The 25645-nt window shown below is 38.8% G+C and overlaps 1 protein-coding gene across 15 annotated transcripts in view; it reads right to left on the bottom strand.

Annotated features, from left to right (window-relative positions):
• The window catches only part of GPM6B (glycoprotein M6B), a 161474-nt gene that overhangs the window by 15674 nt on the left and 120155 nt on the right, over positions 1-25645 (bottom strand). For 6 of the 15 annotated variants that reach the window (XM_087895266.1, XM_087895264.1, XM_087895269.1 and 3 more), the window contains 2 exons: positions 21879-21986; positions 3219-3405 (listed from right to left, as the gene is read on the bottom strand). In XM_087895266.1, the coding sequence (XP_087751392.1) occupies positions 3219-3405; positions 21879-21986 (295 nt within the window). Of the gene's footprint in view, positions 1-3218; positions 3406-21878; positions 21987-24653; positions 24721-25645 lie in introns of all 15 variants that reach the window. The other 9 variants (XM_087895270.1, XM_087895268.1, XM_087895272.1 and 6 more) reach the window with 2 other exon arrangements.

Here is a 25645-nt window from a genome sequence, read left to right as displayed (position 1 = left end):
GCTCCAGCTGGTCCAGAACGTGGCCGCGCGGGGGATTTTGGGGGCGACGAGGCGCTCCCACGTGACACCTCTCCTGCGCGAGCTGCACTGGCTCCCGGTGGTCTTCCGGGTGCGCTTCAAGGTGTTGGTGACCACCTTTAAAGCGCTCCATGGCTTAGGGCCGGGGTACTTATGAGACCGCCTTCTGCCACCAATAGCCTCCCACCGGCCAGTACGCTCCCACAGAGTGGGCCTCCTCAGGGTGCCGTCCGCCAGACAATGTCGGCTGGCGACCCCCAGGGGGAGAGCCTTCTCTGTGGCGGCGCCCGCCCTCTGGAACAACCTCCCCCCAGAGCTACGTACAATAACAGACCTCCGGATTTTTCGTCGGGCCCTAAAAACCCATTTATTTCAACTAGCTGGGCTGGCTTAAGTCAAATTTTAAACGGATTTTAAATTGGAATGTTTTAATTACGGCCAAAATTATTTAATTATTTTAAACAGATTTTAGATTTTGTATGTTTTGTATGTATGTCTTGTTTTTACTTTGGCTGTTCACCGCCCTGAGTCCTACATTGGAGAAGGGCGGTATAGAAATTTAAACAAATAAATAAATAAATAAATATCAGTGGGCACGCCAGCTCAGCTCTGGCACGCATGCATGTGCCGGCCAGCTGATTTTCCAGTCTGCTGGGCCCACCAGAAGTAGGGAAACAGGCTGTTTTCTGCCTCCAGAGGGCCTGGGGGGGAAGGCCTGTTTTTCTTTCTCACCTGACTCCAGATCCTCTCTATGCATCTGGGGAGGGTGAAACAGCCTTCCCCACCCCATTGGAGGCCCTCCGGAGGCCTGAAACAGCCCATTTCCCAACTCCCGGTGGGACAGGAAGTGATGTTTTTTGCTTTCCCCAGCCTCCAGAGACTCCTAGGGCAGAAAATGGGCAGTTTCAGGCCTCTGGAGGGCCTCTGATGGGGTGGGGAAGGCTGTTTTCGCTCTCCCCAGATGCATAGAGAGGATCTGGAGCCAGGTGAGAAAGAAAAAAGGGCCTACCTGGCCATTGCGTGCCAGCAGCGGGGGGGGAGGGGGGATTGCGCATGCATGTGCAAGGTGGGATGCATAGAATTATGGGTGTGGGCATGCGCACGCACTTCCCCCGCCCCCCTTCCTGGCACGTGATGGCAAAAAGGTTAGCCATCACTAATCTAGACAGATTCTTTTGCCCAGGAGAATTTTAGAGTACCATATTTAGTGTTAAAAATGTAGAAGGGAGATTATACCTGGCCCTAAATTCTGTTAACAAATTCAAACAAATTCTGTTTGAACTTTGGAAAAGTGATTGGGGATGAATAGTTTACATGTTCCAAAGTGGATTTTTTTTATCTAACCTATATTGTTATGTGAACTTGATTTTGATGGTCCATATCTTTGTCCTCTTTGCAGGATAATCTGATTAGCCTGGAGAGGTAAGAAATATTGACAAAAGCCATATGATAACAATTTCTTATCAATTTTGGCAGTCCACCTTGAATAAATATTTATCTGACAAAACTAATAGGAGTACACTTAAGGAAAAAAACTGAATCTTAAACCAAGAACTGTTACTGTTACTAAATCCTTGCATCTAATCTGAAGTCCTCCTGGTCTCTGCTCTAATGAGATGTTGACAATGCATCTTGCAGCAGAAAGAATAGCTCAGAAAGTTTGTAGCATCTCAATTTCCTCCCTGTTGATATAGACACCTCCTTGGAGCTGGAGATTTTGTCTTGAAGAGTTCTAAACTGCTTGGATCTTTCCATATAAGCTATTGGTAGAGTTTACTTACATATATTCCACATCCATAAGCCATTTATTTAAAATAGATAAAATCAATTTGAGATAGGAATCAACTCTTGCAATATTTGATGTAATGTCCTTGATATTCTTTGAAGGCAGACTGTTTAAGCAACAAAATTATTTATAATTTTGCCATTATGGATCAGAAATTAAATACTTTCATACTTTGCCTTTGCCATTAATGCCTTTGATGTGAGGCATTAATGAAGGAAAAGAAAAGCATTTAATTTCCCAGACTGCATATAAATCTAGATCTCAAGCTTTTTAAAAAGAATTTAAGAAAAAGTCACTTTCTTAATGTCTTCATCAAAATGCTCTAAAAGTTGTAAGGCAAATGTAAAATGACTGCATTAGGAAGGTTGTAAAATAAAGTATATTTGTATATTGTATCCTTGCTTTGGTGAACCATAATTCAACTGTGAAACAGAATGTTATATTTAGGTAAATCCAGCAATCTTGATTCATAAAGACTAATTTTATTTATCTTCTATATTTGATATAATACATTGGGTATTTGTTTAGTTCAACTGCAGTGACCAGAATTATAAACAAACTGAGCTCTGTATCCCAATGAAAATGGAAGCTAACGCTTTAAATATATTTTCTTTAGCTTCATAGTTCATAGTTTATTATATACCTTCCATATAATTTTGTTGCAAGATGAAAGAAATTTCATGAAACCTTCAAGTTACTCATTATATTTATTATTTTATCTTTAAATTTGCAGTGTTTCGTTCTCATGTTTTTCTCCAGTATATTTTAAGTGGGTCTAATCTCCTGGCAACAGCTCCTTTTTTCTCTCCAGCAGTTGTTATGGAGTTGGATAACTATGCCCTCTTTCTGAGATCGATTGCTACTTTTAATTTTCTTTTCCCTGTTGAATTAAACAAAACATTTGAAGCGAAAGTACTGAAAGTATTGAATTCTATTAGCCAATTTTTCTTCATTACACTTTCAGCCCCACTGAATGTCATTAATAACCATACAGTATTTTGAAAAGTTCTCCAGAAATTAATATATTTTCCTTTTGATATATTCTCTACTCAAGTCCCAAAGGTGCTTTTTCAAGAGGCAACTGGACTGTCTTGTTTTTCTTTGAAGACGTTTCACTTTTCATCCAAGAAGTTTCTTCAGAGCTTCTTCTTCAGCTCTGAAGAAACTTCTTGGATGAAAAGTGAAACATCTTCAAAGAAAAACAAGAAAGTCCAGTTGCCTCTTGAAAAAACACCTTTGGGACAACTATAACCTGAATGACTGAGAATATCCATAGACATCTCTACTCAAGTGTTGATCTCTCTGAAAACATGTATAACATGGCTTACATTTGTTATCATTACTTTGGCAATTTCACTGGTTAATAATTTCACTGCCTTTGTTGTATAAAGAAAAAAAATAGATTCACACTTACACTTCAGATAACAAAGCATGGTCAGTCACGTTTGTGGAAAAATTCTGTTCAAGGATGGATATAGTTCCTGCAAGGGCCACATGACCACAGCCACAAAACAATGCTACTCCAGAGAAGCAGAGTATTGTTGCCACAAGTGAAGCATATGGAACTCCTCCCAGGCACTTAATGCAACATTCAAAACAACCTAGACAATAAAAAAAGGGGAGGAGGGAAACATTTGAGAACAATTATTTAGATTTTCATTTGATAAAAACCAGGAGTGCTAAAGAGTTGCACTTAATTTAACCAACTAACTTCCTTATACACTTATCACCTTAAAGTACAATAATGTCAATTCACCTGCTTGTGGAATTGATTCTTGCCACATAAACAACTTGCTAAAGTTTTTCATGTTTTTCCCAAAAAACCTAATTCTGGGCATTAGATGACCTTCCATAAACCAATGGAGCATCACAACAAAGCAGGAAAGGAAATCTGGGGTCTGGACTTTTCTTTAAGATAAAGATCATAATTAGATTTAACTCAACAACAGTTACTGATGAAAAAGCTTAAATAATCTATACTACCAAAAAAAAGTAAAGAAAGAAATATATTTCTTAAGTAACACAATAAAATGTAAACATATTCAATGCACCATATGATCCATTAGGATATTTCTGCAATTTAATGAGCCAAGAATAGGAACCAAGTTATCCCCAATGTAAATCTGAATGATACATATTTTACACTGATTTAGGTGAGCCACTACTGTGTACATAAAAGACAATATTTAGAAACTTCAAAAATGGTCAGTTTGCTTTAACCTGAACAGATTAATTAATTCAATCTGATGTCTGAATTTGGACAAAGTGTTTGAAAGACCAGAATTTATTTATTTCATTGTCTAATATGACTGGAACAATTAACTATTTTTTAAAAATGAAATTGGATAAAAAAAAACCAGCTTTATGATAGGATCAGATTTCTCAAATTTCAACAACACAGCTCAAATGATTTTTTAACTATACTATACTTTTATATAGTTCTCTTTAAAGAGGATATATATAACTTAATTGTATTGAAACGTAATTTGATGAATTTGTAGCAATAATATTTCTTTCCATGGGGGCAAACCCTTTCCTACATGTCAGACAAACTGAAATGTAACAGGAGAGGAGTTTGCAAAGATTGTTAACTCCTTCCATATTGAAAGAAACTAATCGTAGGATCTGAATGCATAGATAAACATAGGTACTGAAGTCAAATAGTTTCATTGTGATGATGAAATTATTTTATTCTATGTCAAGTACAGAAAGAAGGGTGAACTAGGACAGCAAAGAAAAGTGCTATCCATTATACTAAATAAATATGTCTCATTAAATATAGAAAGCAAACAAAATCTAAGTACTGCAGCAAGCCAAAACAGCTAATAATCAGACTTAAACTAGAGTAAATGCTCACAAGAATTTATTGACTGAGAATAAAGAATGCTACTTGGGGCAAGTCACAATAAAAGGAACCATCACTCTCTGGGAGGGAGCAAGTTGGGGTTGCTATCCACACTGAAAAAGCAGCTGCACTCAGGCAGAAACACGTCCCATCTCTATTTTCTTCATACATAGTATATCCTACTGGGAGTCCTGCCTAGAGCTTGGAGCTTTGCCAGGAACTTAGTTGCAACTAGAACAGGAATATCCACACCAACACCCAATCCCAAACTATCACAGTTTTATCTGATTATTGTTTGCCACCCAAAGTAATTTGATGGGATAGACAGTTATATAAATTAGGAAGGAGGAGAAGGAGGTGGTGGTGAAGCAGGAGAAGGAGAAGGAGGAGAAGGAGGATAGACATAGAACAAGAACTTTGGGGAAAAGGCAAATATTATGTGCTTCTTTATAGACTTTGAGACTTTGTTTGAAGTATTAAAGGCTGATTTTTAAAGACATGGCAAAATCCTAGAAGACCAATAGTCTATTACTGGGGAAGGTGTGTACTGCAATAAAGCAGTGTGTACATATTTGCTATGCTGTGTTGTGTTCAGTCCTTACAAAGCAAAGAATCTCACTCTCTCCTGCTACAATGAAATGGGGCTTGCCAGTAATCTGTTTATGGATTTCTAGGTGCTCTTAGACTTCTGTCACTGAAACTCAGTGCACACTCCATGAAGTCCTGCTGCTCCCCAATTGTTTGAAAAAGTGGCTTTTTAATGAGAACTGCTGCCATGCTCTAAATGGATTGTGATAGTCAGGACGAAAACTTCATGGAGATCCAGTAGAAACCAAGGCGGGATTGCCCCTCTTGCCCTAAGAGCGCAGAAAAACCTACATAAATCTCACGAATGAAGGCAGGATAATCCAGATGTCCCAGGATAATCGGTCCTACAAATGTATGTATTGCTCTCTCACTTTTGATTTTTCCAAATCAAACGTTATCCTCATATCATAGCTTTGAGAACTTTCACATTCTTGATGAAGAGGGTTATATGGTTTTATATATTCCCAGGATATACAATGAAAAGCACACTGAGTAAGTGCTATGAAATAAAACAATTAATTCTTGTCAGAAAACTTCTTTTGAGTGATGACATAGAATTCAGATAAGAAAAATTAGCATCTTTCAGCCAAATCAAATCTAAAGTTACTTACTTTAAGGTTACTTACGAGACCACCTTCTGCCTCCGATAACCTCCCACCGGCCAACACGCTCCCACAGAGAGGGCCTCCTCGGGGTGCCGTCTGTCAGGCAATGTCGGCTGGCAACCCCCCGGGGAAGAGCCTTCTCTGTGGGGGCACCCGCCCTCTGGAATGAGCTACCCCCAGGGATACGATTGATCCCGGACCTCCGGACCTTCCGCCGGGCCCTGAAGACTTTTTTATTTCAGCAAGCCGGGCTGGGTTAAAAAATCTTTTAATTGGGGAATTTTATGGGCAAGGGGTTTTAAATTGGAGTAGCCAAAGATAATTTAATTTCGTTTTAATGTATTTTAATATTTGTATTGTGTGTTTTTAATTTTGGCTGTTCACCGCCCCGAGTCCTTCGGGAGAGGGGGCGGTATAAAAATTTAATAAATAAATAAATAAATAAATAAATAAATAAATAAATAAATAAATAAAGAAAGAAAGAAAGAAAGAAAGAAAGAAAGAAAGAAAGAAAGAAAGAAAGAAAGAAAGAAGGATTTCAGTTCTGCAAAAACAGCTGCTATAGATGTTACTCACCCCACAAGGAATAACAAATGACAGAGTTGGAAGGGACCTTGGAGATCTTGTAGTCCAACTCTCTATCAAGCAGGAAACCCTATACAATTTTAGCAGTGGTAGGCTCCAACTAATTTAACAACTGGTTCATCCTAAAAACCGGGTGGGTGCAGCTAGGCATGTGACTGAGTGGGCATGGCCAACTCAATGTCACTCATGGCAAGGTGGGGTGGGGCAGGTGGGCCGAAGTGGCAGTGGCCAGAGCCTTAGACTTAACTTTGTGCAGCAACAGCAACAGTGATTCTCCGACACCTCATCTCTTGCTGGGTCTCACTGCCCAACAGTCAGGATTTTTTAAAACGTTTTTGCAGCAGGAAATGGCAGGCAGCTACTTCCGGCCTTTGTTGGTGCAGCTGGGCACATGATCCCACTCCAAGACACTGGCCTGCAGCCACCGCTCTTTTTCAGTGCAAAAAGCCTACAACCACCAGTTTTTTTCAGCATGAGAAGCCTGCAGCCGCTGCTTTTTGCCAGCCAGAGCCGAGATGGAGCAGCGGCTGGAGGTTTCTCGCACCTGCAGACCAGCGGCTGCAGGCTTCTCATGCCAGCAAACACTGGCAGCTTCATGCTTCTTGTGTTGGCAAAGACTGGCAGCTGGAGTATTTTCTCATGCAGGCAAAGAGGTGGCGGCTTCAGGATTCTCGCACCACCAAAGAGGTGGCGGCTGGAGAAGTCTCATGCCAGCAAAGCCCGGCAACTGCAGGTTTCTCACAACGGCAAAGAGGTGGCAGCTGCAGGATTCTCATGCCAGCAAAGACTGGCGGCTGGTGCAGCCCCCGACCCAAGGTGAAAGGCGAGTGACCAGCATGTAGTTGGAGGCCCTGGGGAAGGCCAGAGCCAGGGACTGATGCATTCCCCAACCCTGGGCGAAGGACAAGTGGGTGGCATGCGGGCAGAGGCCCCGGGGAAGGCCAGAGCCAGGGACTGGTGCATCCCCCAACCTGAGGTGAAGGGCAAGTGGGCAGCATGCAGGTGGAAGGCTGGTGAGAGCCAGGCCCGAAAGGTGGCCGAGCTGCTCCATGTCCACCCTGAGGTGGCCCTTCCACCGAGTGCCTTATGTTCACAGGCAGCTATGGTGAGCAGAGCGGGTGAGGCGCAGAGATCAGCTGGGCCACGTGATCTGGGCAAGTGAGCGAAGGATCCAGAGAGTAGCTGGGCATGGGCGCAAATCTAGCCACCCGCCAAGGTAGGCAAGGCAAGATAGAGTGGGAGTGGGCGGGATCAACCAATGGTGGGATTCTGAACTGCGCAGAATCTTAACAACTGGTACGCCCGAACCGGTGCGAACCACCAGCAGCCCACCTCTGAATTTCAGACAAATGATGATCCAATCTCATCTTAAAAACAGCCAGTGTTGGAGCACTCACAACCTCTGGAGACAAGTTGTTCCACTGATTAATTGTTCTAATTGAATGCACTGCACAACTTCCAACTTTAGGCAAGGCAGTAGCACATCTTTGTATAATTTTATTTTTTCATACTATTATTTTCATCTAAAAAACAGAAGCCATAAGAAAGTCATTCTTTTTATTTTGTTCAAGTTTTTTGGCTTTGCTGGGTTCATTTTGATGTGTCTCAAAAGATTTGTGATTAAATCTTCAAAATGCTAATTTCTAATCTCTTTGTTTTATGAAATAATTTTATTAGTATAATTTCCTTAATTAAATAAAAAATAATAAATAAAATTGTGGCTGGCATACAAAGAAGAAAAAATTGTCCAGATGTTAGCAGTTACCAAGAAAAGAATTGTTTGAATTATGTAGTCTTTGAGGAGATAAAAGCTTATGTGTAAAGTGCAAATACAAATGGAGCAAATAACCTGTTAAAAAAAAACTGCAATGGAAAATATTAAAAATAGAATGTGAAAGTACAGTGATCATGTGCAACACTATCCCAAGATACCAAAATTCTTCGACTGTAAATATGCATGACTGATACACATCAATGAATTGTCTTTCAATGGCCATTTTGTCTAAAGTATCACTAGAACCTCTTGTGCAGTTTAGCAGAAGAACAAATTTTTGTCCTCAGGCTTGTAAGCAGCAGTTACCATGGAAGCAGATTAATAACAGCTCAGTAGTTTGCCTAAAGCTGACAGTGAATTTAGCTACAGATTTAATACACTCACAAAAAGTGGTCAGTTAAAAACTGGACCAATGTTATTCTCTGGAAAATGAAAGCTTTAGAATATATGTACACGTGCACACCAACACCATTTTTTTAAGGGAGAGATTCAGATAGAAGAAAAACAAGAAGTCTGTCTCCTGGAAATTGCAACATACAGATGCTGCAAAACAGACTAACAATCCACTGTGCAATCAGTGCACAAAAGAGTGTAATAATATGAATAAGATTAAAGGACAACCATCCCAGTGTAGGAGGTTAGCACACACCCCTTTCCTAGGAGAATGAAATATTTTGGGAAATATCAATAAGGCAGAATATTATGTTTCCCTGGATGAGAAATGGAGAAGCATATTTTAAAGCAGCTCCCATCTTCCTGCCCCCACCCTTTGTCAATGGGCCATTAAGGCCTGGGCCAGTCTATTCTACATAACAAAGATCTACCTCCTTCAGGCAGAGCCATAGTAGGAATTGCCAAAGATCCAACAAAGATAGGATTAGCCCTCTACCCATCTAGCAACAGAAACTCGCCACATGGCACCTGGGAAGATTACATCAGCCAGCAAGGGTAGCTAAGACCCCCACCCCCTGGGAGTTTGACAACCAATCAGGATACTCTTTCGGGACCCCAAGAAATGCAGAGCCAGAGAGAGCATAAAAACCCAAGGATTTACTGTATCTGCCCCTTTTCTGTTCAGGAACTCAAGCCATGTGATCCTGTCCACCATTAAACCATCTTTCCAAGCAGTCTCCATGTTTCCAGTGTCTGTTTCCCCACTTGGAGCAGAACCCAGAAGGATATTTCTTCCAACACCAGGATTATGTTTTGATCTGAATATTGTTATAAATATAAATCTACTAAAAAATATAGGAAATGAACATCTGTGTAAATTGAACTGTAGGAAGTTAGCACCTACCCCTTTCCTAGGAAAATGAAATATTTTAGGAAATATTAAAAATATTATATTATATTAAGAATATTATATTTCCCTGGATGAGAAAAGAAGAAACATGTTTTAAAGACAAAGCAGCTCCCTGCAGCTCCCTGCCCCCCACCTTTGTCAATGGGCCATTAAGGCCTGAGCCAGTCTATTCTACATAACAAAGATCTACCTCCTTCTAGCAGAACCATAATAGGAATTGCCCAAAACCCCTTCATTACATCATCAACCAGCAAGGCTCAACCAAGCTTGGGACTCAGGACTGACTACAGAGTTGGCCCTGCATGGCCCCATGGAGTCTGACAACTAATTCAGAATACAAGCTCAAATTCAATGCCCAACAGAGGGCATAAAACCAAGGCACTCTCAGCATCTTGGCTCTTTTTTCTGCTCAGGAAATCAAGCCATGTGATCCTGTTCATCAATAAACCCTCTTTCCAAGCAACTTCCATGAATCCAGTGTCTTTTTCCCCACTTGGAACTGAACCCAAAAGGATATTTCTTCCAACAATTTGGCATCCAAAGATGGGACTCCAAGCCAACCTAACCAGGCCCAGGTAAGCTTCCCTTGCCGGCACCCATTGAGTCTGTGGGCGGATTTTTCCTGGACCTTGGCCATTTGGAACTAGGTTTTAAAGGGGTTTTGAGTTTTGAGCTCAAAGGCTGCTTGGAAAGAAGGTGAGTACCTCTAAAATTTAATTTTAAAGCATGGAAAAGCGTGGGAAATGCGTGTATGCCTGTGTGTTTGTGTGAGTGGCTTCACCCTTGAACAGCAGTTGGATCTCACTTCCCTGTGTAGGAAGTTAGCACCCACCCCTCTCCTGGAAGAGTGAAATTTTAGGAAATATGAAAAAGGCAGAATATTATATTTCCCTGGGATAAGCATGTTTTGAAGCAGCTCCCATCTTCCTGCCCCCATCCTTTGTCAATGGGCCATTAAGGCCTGGGCCAGTCTATTCTACATAACAAAGATCTACCTCCTTCAGGCAGAAACCATAGTAGGAATTGCCGGAGATCCAACAAAGATAGCCCTCTACACAATAGCAGCAGAAACTCACCACATGTGACCTGGGAAGCACATGTGGCCATCAGCCAGCAAGGCCCCCACCCCCTGGGAGTCTGACAACCAATCAGGATACTCTTTTCGGGCCCCCAAGAAATGTAGAGCCAGAGAGAGCATAAAAACCCGAGGATTTACTGTATCTGCCCCTTTTCTGTTCAGGAACTCAAGCCATGTGATCCTGTCCACCATTAAAACCATCTTTCCAAGCAGTCTCCATGTTTCCAGTGTCTGTTTCCCCACTTGGAGCAGAACCCAGAAGGATGTTTCTTCCAACACCTGTTTGGCCTCTAGCCGCACCCCTGCCTGTTGCTAGCTCCTCTGAGCTGTGACCAACAGAACAGGGAAAATAGAGGGGGGGGCATCAGAGTGTGGGACCTTCCGTATTTAAGAGGGAAAGCCGAGTGGGCTGTGACTGAAGGGTGGGAAGAAAATTTTTGTTGTTTTTTTGTCCTGTGAAAGCCCAAAATCAAAGCCTAGTTCAGAAAGTGCCAGTATTCACTGCGTAGTGGGCGGCAGGTCTTCTCAAATCCACATGGCAGGAAAGGAGGTGCCAGAACTCACTGCTCGAGGAAAAAAGCGGCACGTCCTCCCAGGTGCCCACGGAAGGGGCCTGAAAACTGTGGCTTGACTTCCCTTGAAGGGAGGGGCCCATACTCTGATAGAGAACCAGAGTCTCCCCTGGACTCTTTTTAGTTCGTAAAACTGCGAGGCGGAAGTTTTTTTTTTTCCTTTTGTATCTGACTGAGCCAAAGTGAGCCCCACATCTGAGACGGAACATGGGAAGAGGCAGTTCAAAGGTGACAATTAAGAGTCCCTTAGGAGATTTGCTCAACGCTTGGGATGAAAGGCAGAGGCCTGTTCTAGCCAGAATGAAGAGCATGAGAGATATGTAAGAAATTAGCTTTGCTGAGGAAGACAATTTGGCTAAATAAAGGTACTTAAAGAAAAGGGAAATATATAAATAGGAACATTGGGGTTTTTTTTGTTTTGTTTGTTTGTTTGTTTGTCTCTTTCTCTGTCTTCTATGCAACCATGTAGTATGTTTGTTAAGATTTGTGCCTTCCCTAATTTAACTGAAATTTATGGTGGGAATGAGCAGCGTGTGTGTAAGCCTGAGAGTTCTGTTTTCCTCTCTGTTTACTCCTGATCATAAGAAACAGTGGCCTGTATCTGTGCTGGGGCAACCTGCCTATGCAGATCTAAGTGAGACTAAAAAAATACTTTCTCCTTAATGGAATTATTATTCATTGTTAGCATTTGCATACAGATTCATCATTATTTATTTATTTATTTATTTATTTATTTATTTATTTATTTAAATTTGATTTATATGCCGCCCTTCTCCGAAGACTCAGGGCGGCTTACAATGTGCTCAGCAATAGCCTTCATCCTTTTGTATATTTATACAAAGTCAGCTTATTGCCCCCACAAACTGGGTCCTCATTTTACCTACCTTAGAAAGGATGGAAGGCTGAGTCAACCTTGAGCCTTGGCGAGATTCGAACCCTGCAGTAATTGCAGGCAGCTGGTCTTAATAAGCTTAATAACAGGGTGCCTTAAACCCCTGTACTACCAAGGCTCTATTTTATTTCTATACCACCCTTCTCCTGAAGGACTCAGGGCGGTGTACAGCCTAATTAAAAACACAAAGACAGACAAAATTTAAAAATAATTAAAATTATTAAATGATAGGCCCAATTTATAAAACCCCAAATTTAAAATTCCATTTAAAACCAATTAAAATCTTTACATTGATAGCCCAGCCTGGCGGAACAACAAGGTTTTGAGGGCACAGCGAAATACACGGAGATCAGAGATTTTACGAATTTCTGGGGGCAGTTCATTCCAAAGGGCAGGGGCTCCCACAGAGAAGGCCCTCCCCCTGGGTGTCGCCAGCCGACATAATTTGGCTGATGACACCCTGAGGAGACCCTCTCTGTGGGAGTGAACTGGCCTCTGGGAGGCTACTGGTGGCAGAAGACGGTCTCGAAGGTATCCAGGTCCAATGCCATGGAGCGCTTTAAAGGTGGTAACCAACACCTTGAATCGCACCCGGCAGACCACTGGGAGCCAGTGCAGCTCGCGCAGGAGGTGTGTCATGTGGGCCCAACGAGTTGCACCCATAACCACCCGCGCGGCCACATTCTGGACCAGTTGGAGCCTCCGGGTGCTTTTCAAGGGGAGCCCCATGTAGAGAGCATTGCAGTAGTCCAGTCGGGAGGTGACAAGGGCATGAGTGACTGTGTGCAAGGCGTCGCGGTCCAGAAAGGGCTGCAACTGGCGGATCAGGCAAACCTGATAAAAAACCCCCCTGGCCACGGCCATCATATGTTCTTCTAAAGACACCAGCTGGCGATGGCACCAGCTGACTATATCGCAGTGCCGGAAACCACAGCCACTCGGTCTTGGAGGGGTTGAGTCTGAGCCTATTTCTCCCCATCCAGACCCGCACAGCCTCCAGGCAGCGAGACATCACATCAAGGGCATCGTTGGGGTGGTCTGGGGTGGAGATGTACAACTGAGTATCATCAGCGTACAGATGGACTCTCACCCCAAAACCACGGATGATCTCACCCAGCGGCTTCACATAAATGTTGAACAGAAGGGGCGAGAGAACCGACCCCTGCGGCACTCCCCATGCAAGGCGCCTTGAAGTCGACCTCTGCCCCCCTGTCAACACAAACTGCGAGCAGTCGGAGAGGAAGGAGGAGAACCACCACAGAACGGTGCCCCCTATTCCTAACCCTCTCAACCGCTGCAGCATGATACCATGGTCGATGGTATCATACTACTTCTTTGTAGGATAAAATAAACCAGAGTGCAGGAGAGGAATAAAAATTAGAAAAAAAATAAAATAAAGGTATGATTTTTTAAAAAAAAAGAAAAACAAAACAAAACGTTTTCAAGACATGCAAATTATATTTGTTTCCATCATATTCTGGTTCATTCATTGCTTTTGTGCTTTGATTTGTTTTCCTTCATCAACCACATTCAACTATGGTTTTGCCAGTCAATCTTAGCTCTCAATCAACCCATAAGAGCCTTGATAGTACAGGGGTTTAGTGCACCCTGTTATTAACACAGCTGCCTGCAATTTCTGCTGGTTCGAATCTCTCCAAGGCTCAAGGTTGACTCAGCCTTCCATCCTTTCTAAGGTGGGTAAAATGAGGACCCAGTTTGTGAGGGCAATAAGCTGACTTTGTATAAAATATACAAAAGAATGAAGGCTATTGCTTAACACATTGTAAGCCGCCCTGAGTCTCCGGAGAAGGGCGGCATATAAATCAAATTAAAAAATAAAAAATAAAAAAATAAAAAAAAATTATTCTTTCTATATATATAACAAAATCACCTTAAGGTACCTGTTTCATACTAATAGTTGACTTCTGTACTGAGTCCACATTCATTCATTCAGCAACCATATATTCTTGACCTTATCTCTTATTTCTGTACAATAAATTCCAGGTGCATTTTTTCATTGCATCATGCAGTCTGCCCAACATTTGCATTTGGGTTCTCAATCAACATGACATAATCTGTAAACAAAAGTTCATATGCATTTACAACCTTAACTTGACATCTAGGATCATTAGATTCTTACGCATTTATCTGTAAACAAATCAATTAACCAAGGGGACATCTCAGGTCCTCAGTGTTGAACTACTTGCTACGCATTTCTTTCATTTTATGACTTTCTTTTTCTTGGAACACTTTTGCAACTTTCATTTTCCAATTCCATTTATCAACAAATCATCACAATTTGTGCATAAATCTCTAGAATACTACTTCAATATCCCAAATTATTCCCTAATTTTTGTTCTAAATTCATTTAGTCTGTTATAGCATTCTTGCTTAGACTACTCACTTCCAAAACAATCTTTTGTTTCCATTGCTCTATGTTTTCTTTGCCTCTTTTAATCTTAACCATTCCTTGCTTTCTTTAACTATATTATTCATTGAACTATCCTTTTCTCTCTATACTCATAATGCAATATCTGTCTCTCATCCTCAGTTTTGCAGCATTCTTCCTCCCCCCCATCTGCATCCTTTCCTTTTATCATTCCTTTTAACATTCTTTTTCATATTTACTACTTGCACCATTCCAGACATTGAGTGGTTCTATGAAATATACTTCTTTTTGCTCTGCTCCAAGAAACATGCACTTCTTCTTTTCTTTTGCCTATTTTCCAATCATTCTCTTCAGAGATTAATCTATCTTCTATACTGTTTCATTCAAGTCTTGTACTTTTCTTACATTCATACTTTAACTTTTTTCTACTTTCATTTTTCTCCAATTTCCTTTTTTCTCCAACATGTACTCCTGACACTTTCCCCCCCAAAACAGTCAGTTCCATCATCACTTCATCACTCTTGTAATATTCACTGATTCTATTAATTTTTTGTTAAGAATCAAATCAGTTATACTTTTATATTCATTTTTTTACTATGTCTATGTACAAATAGACTATGTATTTGCACCATGTATTTGAAACACATTTTTCTAAGTAGATTCATATGAAGTAGTCATTATTCTAATTCCATTCTGTAAAGCAAGATCACTAATTTAGAGAATACCTTGCAAGAGAACATTGTATTACTCTCTTCCCATCAACTAGAAGGTTTACGCACAGATGTTTAGGATTTATCAGGGCAATTAATCATAAATGACATACTTTTGACTGAAAATATTGTTTTTTTTAAAAAACGTTTTTATTATTTTTTATAATCAAACAAATAACATTTTCACTTGTATATTTAAACATTTATAAACCCAACCTTGTTGGGGTTTGGGGGTGGGAAGAGGGGGTGGAAGGTTAGGTTGAAAATAAATATTGTTATGTGACTTCAATTTAAACTAATTTGAACAGTTTGCTGTTCAGTTTGTGAAGAAGCAACCGTTAAATCAACAGCCTGGCATTTAGAAGTCAACTTGTCTGACAGTCAATGAAGATGTGTGTCAATATAGGATTTAACAAATAGAAGAAGGCTTGATCCGTGACTTCTAAAAAGTAAGATGTTGATCCCATGTTTGGCATCAGTATTGATCTATGTCTTTCCATTTTGTGGTAATAAATATATATAGGCACATGAAAACAAGAGGAAGAACATTCTTCTTGACCCATTTTTTGAAATAATGTTTACAGACATTAGCACCAATATTGGAGCTCTATAATCAATCATTTAATTATTTTTGTATTATTTTATGAGGCCTATATTGCAGCAATATTAAAGCTTGAGAAAGAGAAGATGAGAAACAATAGAACCAATATTTTTGCTTAATGTGAATATTAAAATATTAAATGCAGCTCTAATCAGGAGACTATAAAAATAATTCATTCATCTCAAACTGGATTTATAAAAAAATACAAAAGCATTTGACCATATCCTTCTTGTAATTGATACTATGGATATCACGGCAGACAAACTGAAATTAGCTGTTCTAATTTTGTTGAATGTTGAAAAATCCTTTGGTATAGTTAATATGAAATGTATAAAGTGCATTCCAAGAAGATACAGGTTTCTACTATCTTTTGTTCATAGCATTTCAATTTAGTACCTCAGTATTAGAGTTATTATAAGTGAATTTGTCTCTTAACAACCTATCAAGTTACATTATGGCACCTAACAAAGACACCCACATTGTCTGTAATCTTCAATTCGATTCTTGAACTTTATCCATTAGACAGTCTCTAATATTAGGGTGTGGTTGCACTTGGCACTTAATGTAACTTGTTTCTATAGGCTGATGATATTGTGGCTATCTATTTTCAAGCTTCCCTCTTCACCTGCTCTCAAGAATCTCTTCTATTACTCTCTTCTCTCTCCACTATGTTTCTATTTTCCCCCAATAATTGTATTAAGAATTATATTAAACAAAGGAAACTAGCAAAAAAAAACAAAAAACCAATATGGTTAGCCAATTTTACTTGTAAATCTAAATTTCCATTTCTTTCTTGTAATTTGTAATTTTTGGGTCCACTTCAAAGTCTATTTTGGTTGTGTTCAAAGGAGTTTATTCATCTTCAATAACAACTTTTCATTCCAGTAAAGAGTTACAAAACTCAAGCACTTCACATACCCAGATCAAAAGATTCCTTTAAAGTAGCGATCATATGCATTAGTAATTGGTCTTCCAAGTCTTGTTTTGCATTGACATAACAAAGCACATTTTTCCTACATGAGAATCTTTCTAATTAGTTTCAAAATCCTTCTTTAAATCATTTTCACAGTCTTACTATTTAAACTGTTTAGTAACAAGTCTAAAATCTAAGTCACTTCTTCGCTGTATATTGCAAAAAGTTGAAGCTTCTTTTCAAAGCTGAAAAGAACTAGTTTTCATTTCTTTTAAATGGATTGAAGGGAAACTCAGTTAGTGATGTGTAGGCTAGAAAGTTTTTCAATCTTAAAGAGAGAGTATAAAAATAAACTATAAAGTTTATTTATGGCTCAGAACACAATGGACTTCTAGTGAGGAGAATAAAATTAGTGCTCATATTTTTCCCCCTCTGTGCAGATTGCAGGAGCATTTCAATCAAAAACACAGGTAGATGTGAGATCCAGACTCTCAAAATTCTCTCTGGAAGAAAGAGATCTAGAGATTGCCCACATGTACTTCAGACAGTTGATTTTTGTAACCAGGCAGCAGAAACAGTCATTTTTGCAGCCACTTGTGATCAGCTGGGAATTGTGAGTTCCTCCCCCTTTGGGTTTACAAAGTCTGTAAATATTCTGTCACACAGATCATAGGAACTGGAACACCAATGTCAAAACTGATTTTTATGCAAGTGGTTTGTCTGCCTCTCTCCCTATCACATCTTGCTTTGCCCATCACCACCATGATACTGTTGCCTATTCCATCACTCTTCAAGGAACCAATTGCCCTGATTCTTGCCTGCTTTCCCCAGACCAGGCAAAATCCACATAGGAAGCCTCTAAGTCATCCCCAGATCACATTCTTCAACTAATTGAGGCTAAAGATACTGACCTTCCGCAACACCCTGTTCCATCAAAAAAATTAGTTTAAAAAAAGGAAAGGGAGAAAAAGGAAAGATAGAAAAGAAAATAATCTCAACCTTCCATCATTCTATTGGTCAGCTTGTTAAAAAAGAAGAAATTGTAATCTTTCATCATTCTACCTATGAACTTATAAAAACAAAAGTAGTACGTGTTATTTGTCCAACAGTGAAATAAAGGAGAAGATACCAGAAATTCACCAGAAGAGGGCAGGGAAAACAGGACAAATTGGTTCCAGAGGGCAGAGACTATAACTGGTGGGGCAGGGGGTTGTGCTTGTTACTGAGCACAGTAGCCAACTGAATTAGAGGCATTTGCCTACAACGGAATGAAGACCAGCAGGAGAAATAGATGTACCTGTTGGGCCAGCAACAGAACGCTACTTTTGATGCACAGCAGAAAAGGATGAATGGATGTGGCCTTCCTGGAATATTGGGAGCAGATCAGGGGTGAAATGCTACCGGTTTGGACCGGTTCACCTGAACCGGTAGTAAAAAATATTTTTAAAAAAGTTCCAATGATCAGCTGAGCGACAAGCAATCCTTGGAACTTTTTTTCTTTTTACTTTTTAAGCATTTTTTTACTACCGGTTCTCTGGAACTGGTAGTTAAAAATGCTTTAAAAAGTTTTTTTTTTAAAGTTCCGATGAGCGCGCATTGCTCAGCTGATCGTTGGGATTTATTTATTTTTTTACTTTTTAAAGCATTTTTTACTACCTATTCGCCCAAGCCGGTAGTAAAAAATGCTTTTAAAAAGTTTTTTAAAAGGTTCCCACAATCACGCACCACAGCTGATCACCCCCCACACTGTTCTACTTACCTTCCCAAGCCTCCTTTTGGTGCACACTGCGCCTGCGCACATGCAGCTCACATTTGGTGTGTGGCACGCATGCGTGGCCAGCGAACTGGTAGTAAACTGGTTCAGATTTCACCACTGGAGCAAATAGAGGATGACATATATTCTTGGCCTTGAGACAAGGTTAGTAGCTTACACTCTCAATGGAGCAACCTGTCTTCCATTTCACCTTTATTTTTGTTCCTTGGGTGTTCTTTGGTAGACGGTTGGAGGACTTACTGAAATTTCCTTCTTCCTCTTTGTTTGGGAAGGAGGATCTGCTCATCTTCTCCTTATGCTTCCAATAATTAGTAAGATGTCTTTGTTAGATGTGTGCTGGCATTTACTAACGTTTGTATGCATTTTGCAGAAACACTGTATTTCTCATAGTCCTTTTGATGTTTGTCACAACAAACAGCCCTACAACAAAGGCTTGTATGAGTTTTTTCCCATCTTTTCCATTTCTCTTTTATTTTTCCAAGTTTAATAGTGTTCCCTTTTCCTACTTCTATCTTCATTCAGTTTTATTTATGGGTATAGGGGTTACTTATATGTATTTATCTGTCCTTTAAATCAAACTATGCAAGCGAACCTTGATACTGAAATATTTGATTAAGGGAATCCACTTTACTGCTAGAAAAGATGAGTATGGATTTCAGTTTGTTAAGGCATGGAACTTGGGAACAGACACACCAACATCTGTTCCCAAGTAAAAACATGTAAAATAGCGTTATGGAAAATTATCTAGGAGTCAACACAGAAATGGATGTCTCAGCTTCTTTCCACAGGTTCTGTCTTTAAGTGCATTAAGGCATAAATGAATTTTAAGTGATGTTCATTAAAAATATTGTCTCCTAAATTTTCCTATGTTGTGGGGTTATTATGTAAATGGGAAATATGAAATAAGCTTTTATTTTCAAAATCTGAGTTCTGTTTCTAATTTATTTAACTTTGTTAGGAAAGATCAAGAGAAGCAAGCCCTGTAATGGAGTCAAGTAATCAAGCATGAAAAGAGATGTGGCATATTGACTTTATTTAAAAAAAAAAAAGGATCTTTACAAACCACTCCTTTAAAAGTCCCTAATTATCAACCTTATCAAAGATACTGTACCTTAATACAAGATGTTTCTTGAAAACTATGTAAAATTTATATCAATAAAATGAACTGATTAACCATGGATGGTTGTCTTTCTGCAAAGCACTCCAGAATGTATGGTTGCTATTCAATCAATGTGTACATCATTTGTAATTTTGCCATTTTATGTCATAATCAATTGTATTTGCCCAATATGATGTAGGGAGATGGGGGAAAGTTGGATAGAATCAGCTTATTCCTACCTAATGGAATATTCACTCTATCAGATTAGAGCTGGAAGGGATCTTGGAGGGTTTCTAGTTCAGCTCTCTGTTCAAGCAGGAGACACTATACCATTTCAGACAGATGGCTTCCAGTCTTTTCTTAAAAACCTCAAGTGATGGAGCACCTACAACTTTGGAAGGCAAGCTGTTCCATTGATTAATTGTCCTCACTGTTAATAAGTTTCTCCTTAATTCCAGGTTATTCTTTCTTTGATTAGTTTCTATCTATTATTTATTATCTTGCCTTCTGGTGCTTTGCAAAATAAGTTGACCCCCCTTTTCTTTGTGGCAGCTCCTCAAATACTGGAATACTGCTATCATCACCCCTAGTTCTTCTTTTCTTTAGACTAGCCATACCCAATTCCTGCAACCATTCTTCATATGTTTTCATCTCCAGGCTTTTAATCATTTTAGTTGCTCTTCTTTGCACTTTTTTTTCAAAGTTCAACATCCTTTTTGAAATATGGTGACCAAAACTTGATGTAGTATACCAGATGTAGTCTTACTAAGAATGTATAAAGTAGTACCAATACTTCATGTGATTTTGATTCTATGCCTCTGTTTATACAACCAAGGATTTTATTAGCTTTTTTGGCTGCTGCTGCATACTGCTAATTCATATTTAAGTAATCATCCACGAGGAATCTAAGGTTCCTCTCACAGTTACTGTTTTTGAGCCTGGTTTCTTCTAATCTGTACTTGTGCCTTTGGTTTTTCCTGCCTAGATGTAAAACCTTGCTTTCCTCCACATTAAATTTCATGTTGTTGGATAGGGTCCATTGCTCAAGTCTGCCAAGATCTTTTTGGATCCTGAGCTTGTCTTCTGGGGTGTTGACTATTCATGCCACCTTAGTGTCATCTGCAAATTTGATGAGTTCCCCTTCTATTCCCTCATCTAAGTCATTTCTGAAAATATTGAAAAGGGCCTAAGCTGGAGCCTTGTGGTACTTCATTACTAATTTCCCTCCATGTAAATGTAGTACCATTAAGGACTACTCATTAAGTATGGTTTGTCAGCCAGTTACAAATACATCTGATGGTAGACAAAGGCAAGCAAAGCTTTCTATAAATAATCTCCAGAAAGTTTCCTTACAAGGAAAAAAGAAATTTTTTTGAGGAGGTGGGAAAAAGAGGAGATAAAGAAAAAGAAAATTTACCCAACCATCAACATATAAGAATTTGCAACGACAAACAGTGTGGAACCAAATTACAAAACTGGTCTATTTGGAACAGCTCTTCTTTGTAGCTTAATTAACCACCGGTATAAAATTAGTATAACATGGCCCCTTCTTCAAAACCCTTTGTTAAAGAAATATATCCTCTGAAAACATGTAAAAGATGGAATTAATACTGATATCTACTGAATTGTAAAAAAACAAAAACAAAAACAAAAACCCAACCCCATTGTATGAAAAAAACATCACCATAGACCATTAACTAAATACTATTTAGAATATTTTCTATGCTAGGGCTATTTTGGAGATTTTATAAATTCATTTATCTTAGTATCCAGGAGAAATAACTCTGGATTTTTCAAACTAAGACATTATTGGATGCTCTTCAAATTTTACAAATGCTTTATAGATTTTTTTAAATGAAAGGATACTGTGAGATCCAGCTGTGACCATGATCATAATACAAAGTATAGGTATGGATGGAAAGTGGCTAATTATTTCTTAATAATATTTAATTTGTAAAGGATACTAATTATCAAGAAATTTGTTTAAAATAAACCTTATCATACTTTCCCCACCCCTGCCTGGCTTGTCCCACAACATTCAAAACTGTATTGGGATTGATTGGGCAAATATCCAATTCAAGGAAGCAGGAACTGAAGTCAAATAGATGATCCCCCAAAGATACTAAAAAACATTAGTTCTGAATAATATTGGCAGTTTTTGAAATTATACAACTGACGTTTTCTTCAAATAAGTTCAAAAGCAAAATAAATAGGCCATGTGTAATAATTAATTTCTAAAGTAAAATCAAAGTCACATATTTTTGAAACATTACTAAAGCTCATGAAAGCAATTCTTACTGTATTAAAACTCTTCATGTAGATATTTTACTCCATCCTTTTATTTACCTTGGCTAACATTGCCTTTCAATGGTGCCACATGATGGTACTGGTGTAGCCTTGAACTCTTGTGTATCCATTGGTACCTGCCAATTTCCATTTCTGGTCTGGTGATCACTGCCAATTTTAGGTGGTAAAATGTCAGAGCTTCCAACAAAGTCATATTTTATTACTTCATTCAATTCAATGTTAATATCAAAAAGCAGGAAAAGGGAGCATTCTCAGAACAAAAATAACCACTCTCACATTTCAGTAAAAGAGGAGAAATTAACTAGCATTAGATTTTATAGGCCACAGATAGTAGCAAAATGTAGAATGCCTATTAGATTCTTCAGAAACAGATAAACTCATATTTTAAATGCATTCCACCACCATTAATAATATTCAGTGCTAAGTGAAATTATTTGTTTTAAAACTGTATTTTTATTTTTCATCTGATACATTCTTTCAGTGCCTTCTTTACTGAATAAAAAACCCTTCTACAGCTGATAGAATAGAAAAACTAATGTAATTTATTTGTGCTAAAACACATGTACTATTTTTAGCTTTTCACTAAAGCCAGCTGAAGAAAATAATTTCCAGATGTACACGGTATAATAAAGTGAATCAGTTCAATTGTTGTGGTATTACAAAGTTAATGCCTTGGGATGGTGGATGGAGAAAAGTAGATAAAATGGAGTTGTAATATATTGTATTGATTTTTTCCCCACTGCCATACAATTGAGCATGTTTTGTGATAATCTAGCTGAAGTTGTAATTTACAAATAAAATAGAAAAATAATTTTGTTCTCCTCTTTCTGCTATTCCCTGAAATAGGTAAAATTGAATGATCCCGTATAGTAGATAGTCATAACTAAGTACAGCTTTCATAATGCAATTATCACCTACTCCAATTTATAGATTGTTTTAAGGAATTGAGGCAGCATCATATTTCATTTATAATCTTCTAACTTTCCTATATTTTCCCACCATTTTGGCCATTTTTCTTCCTTTTCAATACAAAGAAAAAACCCACTAAGGGGTACAAGATAAGATATTTTGTCTGCTAGGAGCTGGCCATCTGCAAGAATTTATTTAATTTATAATCCGTTGCAAAGCAAGATCTACTCAGGAATGCTCTGAAGATGCATTTTTGTATCAAGATCATGGAATATTTATCTCAATTATGAATTGCTAAAGAGACAATATTGTGTAGCAGAACACAGATGAAAGGATATCAGGTTCTCTAAATGCATTGTTTTCATAAAATCTCTACTAATTTATATAATGATTAAATGGGAACTCTATGCAAAATTAAGGGAACTGTCAAGGAGTGTTGTTTGCTGAATATACTAGAACATTTTACTTGCACATTGGAAGAACACTGATTCCAAATCAATCTTCAGTTGAGTCTGGGTTAGAGGCAAGAAAGTATTAATGTACTGTAGTGTTTCATGTAAACTAGCAACTAACATTTGTACCACTTCATTAGCACCTCTACCATTAAAATAGTATATAAAATATTAATAGATGAAATGGGGGTTGAAATCTTTTCACTTATGCCAATTTCATACTACTAACTTTGTTACTGTAAGAATCTGACTCCTTAGATTCATTGGAAAGAAATCCAAATAGACATTACAATCTCATAGAATATGATATTTTCATTCAACTAATGTTATTTTTCTATTTAAAAGCTAGAACCATTTAACATAGTCATTTCTTAGTATTTCCCAATGCACATTTGTAATGCATTCAGTTCAGTGATGGGTTTCAAAATTTTTCCCCCACCACCGTCTCTTTGTTCGGGCTGCTTACCTTCTGCAGGTCCAAAGTCTGGAAGGCAAGCTGACCAGAGTTTTTGACGGCCCCCAGCCAGCCACTGCAACTGCAAAGTGGGTCTCAAAGAGGTGGCGGCTGGCTGCAGGCCGCCGAAAAGTACCGGAGGTCACGGAAAAAGCTGCTGTTGCCGCCATGTTCTTCGCGCATGCGCATCCCATTAAACTTGTAAGGAAATGGGATGCGCGTGCATGAAGAACATGGCAGAGGCGAACATGGTGGGCGGGGCGAGCGAGCGGTGACTGAGGGACTGATTTGGGGGCGTGGCCAGCTAGCCATTGCTACCGGTTCGGCGACCTTGGCCAAATTTCCGCCAATGGTTCGCATGAATCGGTGCAAACTGGATGAATACCACCTCTGATTCAGTTGTACATTAATTTCTACTGGCTATGCTCATCTACTGGATGAGTTGTGGTGGCGCAGTGGTTAGAGTGCAGTACTGCAGTCTATCTCTGCTAATCACTGGCTGCCAGCAATTTGGCAGATCGAATCTCACCAGGCTCAAGACTGACTCAGCCTTTCATCCTTCCAAGGTCAGTAAAATGAGGATCCAGATTGTTGGGGGCAATATGCTGACTCTGTAAACAGCTTAGAGAGGGCTGTGAAGCACTATGAAGTGGTATATAAGTCTAAGTGCTATTGCTATTGCTATGCAAACAATCATCTGTTTGTCAGACTAAACTGGATTGAGCATGCATTTCCAGAAACAACAACTGTATTACTGTTGTGGAAAAACTAGAACTCTAAGCTACAACTCTGAATGGAAGATATTCTACATATGAAATGATTTCTACCAATGCCATGAGAAATTTAATCAGCATAATTTGTGTTAAGGTTTTATCTGCTGTTTGAAGTTTGAGTTATGTTATATATTAGCTATTCTATTAATTTATTTTATTTATGTACAGTATTATCACAATTTTTAAAATAACAAAAATCTAAAAACCAGCAAAAGCATAAATTTACCATAATACAGGAGGCATGAATGCTGATCATCCATTATAATGTCCTCTAGAATTATCTTTGATAGTTTCTGGAAGACAAGTTTGAGAACAAAAAATCTTGTTTGACCCACAATATGAAGGTTGCATAAAAAAATTGCCTCTTTCACTTTCTCTACATTGTGGATGTTTTATCTTTTAAGTACCATGATGCCAATCCATGTAGTTTTATAAATTAACACTGTCCCCACTCCTCGTCCTGCTCATCAGGGTTGTGTTATTGAGAAGACTGAGCAAAGAGTACTTGGACGAGAATATATACTCTCAATACAATCATTCAAGATGTGACAGTGATTTCAGCTGCCAGATAAAGGTGATCACTTTAATGACAATTGTTAAGACATCATTTCATATAGTGCAAGAGAATGCAATTGTAAACCACTCTACTTTATCAAGAAAAATAAAAGGATGGCTACTATAAGGCCAGATATGGCCCATCAGGTAAGATTACAGTCAAAATGCTGAAGATCATTCAGAATACCAATAGGATTTATGACACAGTTAGCATAAATCCAAAGCTGCAAAGACAGAATTCATGTGGAAGCATGCAGTATAAGAAACATAAAGTTTCTCTATGGGGAAGTTCAACATAGTGAAAGATGAAATGAATTGGTTATATGCTAACATCTTAGGAAACCAGAAACAGACTGGAATGGGACCATTTCAGTCAGAAGAATATACTGTTTACTACCAAGATCACAAAAAACAAATGATATTAATTTCATAGTTAGGAAAAATATAGCATACAGAGTAGTTGGATGCAACAACTGGATGGTATCAATTAGATTTAGTGAACAATCCTCGAATTACGAATGTAATGGAGTCTGCTCATTCCATTCATAGCCTGAGGATTCGTAGGAGTGAATATCGTACATTGAACGTGATCACTCCCTCCTTTCGCCCACGCATTCGCTAATTGAATACGCGATTTGTAAAGTGCACATGAAGTATTTCAGT

Source organism: Pantherophis guttatus, chromosome 5 (assembly GCF_059756535.1).
Source record: "Pantherophis guttatus breed Tessera chromosome 5, ASM5975653v1, whole genome shotgun sequence".
In the NCBI taxonomy this organism is placed as follows: domain Eukaryota; kingdom Metazoa; phylum Chordata; class Lepidosauria; order Squamata; family Colubridae; genus Pantherophis; species Pantherophis guttatus.
The sequence above is the reverse complement of the archived record's forward strand: the minus strand, read 5'-3'. Positions and strand labels throughout refer to the sequence as shown.